This window comes from Juglans microcarpa x Juglans regia, chromosome 7D (assembly GCF_004785595.1).
Source record: "Juglans microcarpa x Juglans regia isolate MS1-56 chromosome 7D, Jm3101_v1.0, whole genome shotgun sequence".
In the NCBI taxonomy this organism is placed as follows: domain Eukaryota; kingdom Viridiplantae; phylum Streptophyta; class Magnoliopsida; order Fagales; family Juglandaceae; genus Juglans; species Juglans microcarpa x Juglans regia.
Genome location: NC_054606.1, coordinates 16,021,330 through 16,028,832, shown reverse-complemented (window position 1 = coordinate 16,028,832; position 7,503 = coordinate 16,021,330). Strand labels below are relative to the sequence as shown.

Sequence of the window (7,503 nt, the reverse complement as noted above, 5' to 3'; positions counted from 1 at the left end):
AATTAATCAAACCAAACAATATACAGACTAAAGTGGCACGTAGAATTACAAGCACATGAAAACTAGCCGCACCAAATCTACATGTCAAACCCACATTCAGATGCACTTCTGAATACTTTGGTAATGACTTACAGAGTTCATACATAGGTACAACAGTATTATTATAAATTAAACGCGGACCCCGATATAGGTAAGCTTGTCTTCATATCAACAGGTCATGATAATACATATAGTTCACATAGGGCTATTGGAATCATTATATAAGCTTTCTTTTAGTGAGAAAAGCAAATATAAACACCTGTATTGCCCTCCCAAATAAGTTATAACTAATGGTATTAAGGCCACAAAAAAAAAAAAGAGGAAAGTTATTATTTACAGTTTCTGAGGCATATACCCTTTTAATCATGAACAATAACAAACTAATCTCAATGTTTTCTCATTTTCTTCCTATAATATAAATACAGAAATGCTTGGGATCCCGAAAATGGGCCCCTAGCATTTCTTCCGAAATTATTTTTAATTTTTTTTTACTTAATGATTAATGAAGTATTTTTTAATGATGTTGTGAATTTTTTATTTTTTAAAAAATATTTATGATGGTTAAAAAAATACATAAGAATAAAAAAGAAAAAGAAAACAATAAAATGCACTTTCGGGACATTTCTTCGGGACGCTTTTTCGGTGGCTGTAGTCCCACTCATATAAATAATTTGCATGTTCTATTTTCATAATCACCATTGGTATTTTGAAATCCTTTATTAGGACCCAAGACCTATGTTATCACAAAAGCCAACTCAGTTGCAAGGGTAATATGCATTGTTTGGATGAAGAAATGACCGTTGAGATATAATATTATCTTTACAAGAAATATAAGCTATTGCGGCGATTTATTGTTTGTTGGAAATGGAAATAAAATTGTCGCAATAGATCATTATTCTCGGTGATTTCTTGGTCGACGCGGCTTCCAAACCGCTACTTTTTAGTATGACCTTTTGCAGCGATTTTAATCACAACTGCGGCGTAAAAAAAATACGGAAAGGTTTTTAGATTTTGCAGCGATTTTAAGTACAATTGCGGCGTAAAAAATTGCCGGGAAAGATGAAGGCCTTGTTGCGATGGGAAATTTCTCTGGAATTGCTCTTTTAATGTAAACGGCGCCAAAATGCACAAAAATCAGATCCCCTAGGTAACATTTCTCCCGTGCAGTCCCAAATCTCGACTTCACCTTCTTCCTCCCCCCCCCCCCCCCATTTCTTCTTCTCCATTTTCTCAACACCTGCACATTAAACAGAAGTACCCACTCAAAAAACCATCCTACCCGGCTGTCTCTTCCATCGAAATCCACCACTGACAGTAGAGACTCCACCGATTTGGCCACATCGGAAGCAAAACCCACTCATCATCGTGCATGACTTGCGATTTAGTGGTTCCAGTTCAGAAAGTGCGATTTTTGGAGATGTTTTAAACTGCCTTTTGACATCAAGCAAGACCTTCCTGCCTGGTAGTAGTGGGCAATCCAACATGCCTCCTCCCCGTCCTCTCCTCCACTCGGTTGGAGTTGATTATTGTTGTTAAGAAACTCTGCTTTTTAAGTTTAAGTTTATTTTATTTTCGTTTTAATTTTGGTTTGCGGACCTAATTAGAGACGGGTAATTAAAATGACAAGAAGAAACTAGCTTAGAAATTGCTATAATATTAAGACGTTACCAAAGGTGACTGTTAGGGAACTAAGAGCTGGGTTTAATTAATCTCACCATAATTATGCAAGTTTAAGCATATAGATTATTCTCAAATATAGCTAAGCTATGGACAAAAATTGGATGAAAAAACCTCGACATACAAAAGAGTATGTTGATGGTGTCAATGAGTTTTTGAAGTTTGCATGTGAGAATTGTCCAAGGGATTCGTCGATTTGTTGCCCATGTAGAAAATGTGGATTGCGTAAGATGTTCATGCCCAACATGGTATTTGATCATTTGATTAGTTATGGAATTTCTCAAGGTTATACCATTTGGCATGCTCATGGGGAGAGAAAATGGGAGGCATCTTACCATGCTATTGGTGCCCAAAACAATAATGAGCAAATAAATGAAGGCTCCGGTGGAATGACAACCATGTTACATGACGTTTTTCCAATGTTTGATCCTGAAATAGTCGAAGGTACTGGGCCTGAAATACGTGTGGAAGCTGGAGAAGTTGGAGTGCAATATGAAAATCGACAAGATTCAAATGAGAGAGTTAATAAATTTTACAATATGTTGAAAGATGCTGATCAGCCATTATATGAAGGGTGCACAAAACATACTAAGTTTAGTGCTATCGTACGTCTCTGGAATATGAAGTGTTTGGGTGGATTGAGTAATAGCATATTTACAGAATTGCTTGAATTTGTGAATGAGTTGCTCCCACCAGGAGCATCATTGCCTAAAAATACATACGAGGCGAAGAAGTATATGAATGAGTTAAGGCTTGGATACGAGAAGATCTTAGTATGTCCCAATGGTTGTATGTTATTTTGGAAGGACAATGAGAATCTGGAAACATGCGTGGTATGTGGAGCGTCAAAGTGGAAACAAAAAGAGTCTATGGATGAAAGGTCTAAAAAAGGTAAAAGAAGTCCAGCAAAAATATTACGGTGGTTTCCGTTAAAACCAAGGTTGCAAAGACTTTTTATGTCATCGAAGACTTCTTCACAAATGAAATGGCATGCTATAGGCCGCACAAATGATGGGGTACTAAGGCATCTAGCAGATGGTTTGGCTTGGAAGACGTTTGATTCACAACATGATGAGTTTGCCTTTGACCCCCGCAATGGTAGGCTTGGTTTATCTGCAAATGGCTTTAATCCTTTTGGTAACATGAGTATTTCCTATAGTACCTGGCCGGTTATGTTGGTACCTTACAATTTACCTCCTTGGATGTGCATGAAACGATCAACTTTCATGCTATCGTTGATTATACCAGGACCATCATCACCTTCAATGAATATAGATGTATATTTAGAGCCTCTAATATCAGAATTAAAGGAATTATGGGAGGTTGGAGCACCAACCTATGATGTTTGCTCTAGAGAGATGTTTACAATGCGCGCGACTTTAATGTGGACGATAAATGATTTTTCTGCATATGGTGATTTGTCTGGATGGAGTATGAAAGGTCGTTTAGCATGTCCTTATTGTATGGGTGATACACGATCTAGATGGTTGAAACATGGAAAAAAATTTTCCTACATGGGGCATAGACGATTCTTGCCAAGAAATCATAGGTGGAGAATGATGGTAAGAACATTTGATGGTACACGAGAAATTGATCCTCCACCTATTATGCCAACACCTGATGAAATTTTGGAACAATTAGATGATGAAAGATGCAATGCTATAACAAATCGTAAAAGAAATAGAGTTGTGGGGTCCACTACCGTTAAGGAACACTCATGGAAGAAACGTAGTATTTTCTTCAATTTGCCTTACTGGAAAGATAATTTATTGCGTCATAATCTTGATGTGATGCACATTGAAAAAAATGTGGTGGATAATATTATTGGCACATTGTTAAATATTGATACGAAATCAAAAGATGGCATACAAGCACGACTTGACTTACAAGAGATGGGTTTGAGACCACAACTTCATCCAGTTATCACAGCTGCAAACAAGACATATTTGCCTCCAACTATTTTCACAATGAGTAACCAAGAGAAAGAAGACTTGTTGAAGGTTATAAAAAATGTAAAAGTACCAGATGGTTATTCTTCAAATGTTTCACGTTGTGTCAAGCTTCAACACCATACTATAGTGGGTATGAAGAGTCATGATAGCCATATACTGATGCAACAACTCCTGCCAATTGCATTACGTGGGTCATTACCTAAGAAAGTAATAGAACCCTTAATCGAGTTATCTGGATTCTTTAGGGGAATTTGTTCGAAAACGATGCGGCTTGAAGATTTGGACCAATTGGAATCTAGAATACCCTACATATTGTGCCAATTAGAAATGATATTTCCGCCATCATTTTTCACAGTTATGGTGCACTTGATTATACATTTAGTTGCAGAATGTAAACTTGGAGGACCTGTGCATTATCGATGGATGTATCCCGTTGAAAGGTATGCTATAGTTATTGAATTAAAAACACATAAATCTATTAAAGTAAAAAAATATTTAAAAATAATAATAAAATTTATCTCATGATTTTTGTTGTAGTATGATTTTTGTTGTAGATACCTACACCGACTTAAGTTTCATGTGCGTAACAAAGCTGGGCCAGAAGGTTCCATTGCTGAAGGATATTTGCTGGAGGAATTATTGACGTTTTGTTCTCGTTATTTAGAATCTGGTCAAACAATTTTCAATAGACCATCTAGAAACCCGGATGATTCTAAAGGGAAAGTTCTTGACACTCACCTCGATTTTACGGCGTGGACTCAAGAACATCGCTATATTCTCTTCAACTCTGATGATTTCACTCCATTCCGCATGTGAGTTGTAATGCTTAATACGTACGAATTAAAATATATTTCATTTATATTTGTGTAATTATAACAGACATTTGTGATGTTGTGAACATATGTAGAATGCACTTGGAAATATTGAGGAATACAACTGATGAGAGGCATGCATCGAGTGGCAAACTACAGAAGAGGCACCAAGACCAATTTTGTAATTGGTTTCAAGACTATGTACTATTTACACCCAATTTAATATTATATCACATAATTTGTTATGTCTCGCTAGTTTTCGTCATTTACTCAATTCTAATAATCCAACCTTTTAGGTAATGAAAATGGATGACAATGGAAGAAGTGAATTGGGCCATAAAGTCGTAATGCATTCTAAAGGTCCTATGCAAGTTGCCAAGGAATTTAATCGAATTGTCATCAATGGTACAAAATCTCGCATTAGGAATTACGAAAATGGGAAGAAAACGCAGAATTGTGGTGTTAGTGTGTGTACTGAAGATGGTCCTGCTTGGTATGACCAATTAACACGCATAATTGAGATTATGTATTATGATGGATCTCGATATGTGTTATTTAAATGTGATTGGGCAGACGTTGCTAAGGGTAAAGGTTTCAAGGAGGACGAGTTTGGGTTTAGTCTTGTAAATTTTTCTCATCTAGTACACATTGGTAATCGGATAACTGATGATCCATTTGTTTTATCTTCCCAAGGATCTCAAGTATATTATGTGGCAGATAAAAGATACCCAAATTGGGTTGTCGTTGTTAAGACAAAACCAAGAGACGTGTATGACACTGGTGAAGAGGAAGTGACTGACGACGATGAGGATGAATATTTAGTCAACGAATGTTGTAACACTTCCAACAATGAAGCTATTGAACCTGCTACTGACGATGTTGTGTGGACGCGAAATGACATAGATGGAATGACGATCGAAACTCCTCAATAGTGTTGAGTAAGAAATATATTTAGACTTTTTAACATGATATCTCTTATAACTTTATTTTTATCTTATATCATGCTCCAAATATTATTATTTCTATTGATTTGCATATATGTAAACTTGTTTTTGTATAGGTACAATGGGTCCAAAAAAGAAGGCAAAGACTATCAGACCACACTTGCGAAGACAATCTACTTCAATACCAGCTGTTCATAGTGAGACACAATCAAACGCATTCCTTGATAGGGCGACCCATTCATTACCTTCTATCGATGAGCCGCCCCCTTCCGTTGATAGGATGGTGGAGTCATCACCTTTTATAGATTGTCCTTCCCAACCATCATTATCTTCACAGAAAGGGACCCAACCTTCTACATCGATACAAATGGGAGGCCAACTACCCAGACATATAGAGATCAACAGAGAGACCCAGCCATGCACAACTGTACCAATAGAACCACGTTTGGAAGCAGAAAATGTCGATTTGTTTTCCGACATTGGAGATCGTTTTGTTGTCATTGTTGGTATGTTTTTGTTTTTCTTACTTCTTATTTATTTTACTATAAATGCACATTTACAAAATAGTAACAATGTCACTAAATCCATTTTTGCAGATAGTAATGGAGGTAGAGTAAAAAGACCATTGCACTCGATTCATGATATTTGGCATCTTCCAGAAGGGGAGCGAATTGATATGGAGCTCAATAATCTTGGTCAACCCATCAAAAAGCAAGACTCAAAGGTGGTATGGTTTGGTGGCCTGATAGCAAGAACTAATAAGTTGGTTCCAATAATTTACAAGGATTGGAGGTCGGTGCCTAAAACCATAAAGGAGGAATTGTGGGGTCTAATAATGGTATAGAACTTGTATTAAACCATTATTATTAATTAAGTAGGTATATTTTGAAAATTTTGTTAGAAATCAAGATATATACTTATGTAAATTTATTTTGACTGTAGGGCAAGTTTAAAGTTCCTGATGACAAATTGGATGCATTCAAAAGATGGATACTGAAGGACCTGGGGAAGAAATGGAAAGACTACAAGCACGAATTGAAGAAAAAGTTACTTCGTGAAAAGGACACCTCTGCAGCACAAGTTGTGGCAAGGGCAAGTCCCGATATGGTGGACTTATCGCATCTAGCAGAGTTGGCCAATCTTTGGTTTGATCCAGAATATAAGGTAAAAACACACGCATTTCTCTTAGTTTTAGAAAGTCAACGAACTAGTTATTTTAATCATAATTCTCATAATTTTTGTGATGTTGTAGTTAAAATGTAATAAAAATAAGGAGTGTCGTAAGAAGCAGGTGGTTGTTCACAGCGGAGGATCAAAAAGTTATGCAAGATATGTCCATGATGCGGTATTTATTTAATTAGTATTTATTTACTGTTGTATATTTGTTATTTCTTTGTTTTTGATATGTGTTTAATCTAGAATATTGGATGCAGAAAAAATTCAACTGGGACATTGCCAAGTCAAGCCCAGTTGTTTGTCACGACCCATAAGAGAAAGGATGGCACCCACTACAATGATGAGACGAGGAAGAAAGTGGTATGTTTATTTTCAAATTTATTACTTTTTAATTTTAATGGATTTATAAGATGAATAATGTGTATTTTTTATTATCTATTACAGGCTGAGATGGAGGAACTTTTAACACAGGACACAAGTTCGATAGAAATGGGGTCTGGAGGAACAATGACTTGGGCATCAAATGATGTTTATTCTAAAGTTATGGGCCCAGAACGGCCTGGACGTGTGCGCGGTTTGGGGTTTGGGCCAACCCCTACAAGGCAAACTTGTCAACATTCACTACCAACTTCTACACAAGAAGATGGTATATTCAAGGAAGAGCTCGATAAAATGCGGAACGAATTAACTGAATTGCGAAACTTAGTAAACACATTCGTGCATGCACAGGTAAGCACCCCACATATGTTTAGTTGATATCAATCAACCTTATTTTGGAATTTTTGGACTCTCATTTGAATTTATTTTCAGGCTTCAGGACAAAATCAAATAAAGAATAAAGATAAAGAGAAAGATGAAGAAGAGGGGAATGATGAAGAGGAAGAAGAAGATGAAGATAAAGAA

At 36.4% G+C, this 7,503-nt stretch overlaps 1 protein-coding gene across 1 annotated transcript; it reads left to right on the top strand.

Annotated features, from left to right (window-relative positions):
* Positions 1 to 1,805: 1,805 nt before the first annotated feature.
* Positions 1,806 to 5,412, top strand: LOC121238157. The gene is made up of 4 exons (XM_041134997.1): positions 1,806 to 4,108; positions 4,223 to 4,480; positions 4,576 to 4,681; positions 4,777 to 5,412. Exons 1-4 carry the CDS (start codon positions 1,806 to 1,808, stop codon positions 5,410 to 5,412), a joined length of 3,303 nt encoding a protein of 1,100 aa, XP_040990931.1.
* The last annotated feature ends 2,091 nt before the right edge of the window (positions 5,413 to 7,503 follow it).

Coding starts and splice junctions, on each gene's coding strand:
- LOC121238157 (XM_041134997.1), top strand. CDS start 1,806: ATGGACAAAAATTGGATGAAAAAACCTCGACATACAAAAGAGTATGTT. Junction 4,481..4,575: donor GATTTCACTCCATTCCGCAT/GTGAGTTGTAAT, acceptor GAACATATGTAG/AATGCACTTGGAAATATTGA. Junction 4,682..4,776: donor GTAATTGGTTTCAAGACTAT/GTACTATTTACA, acceptor CCAACCTTTTAG/GTAATGAAAATGGATGACAA.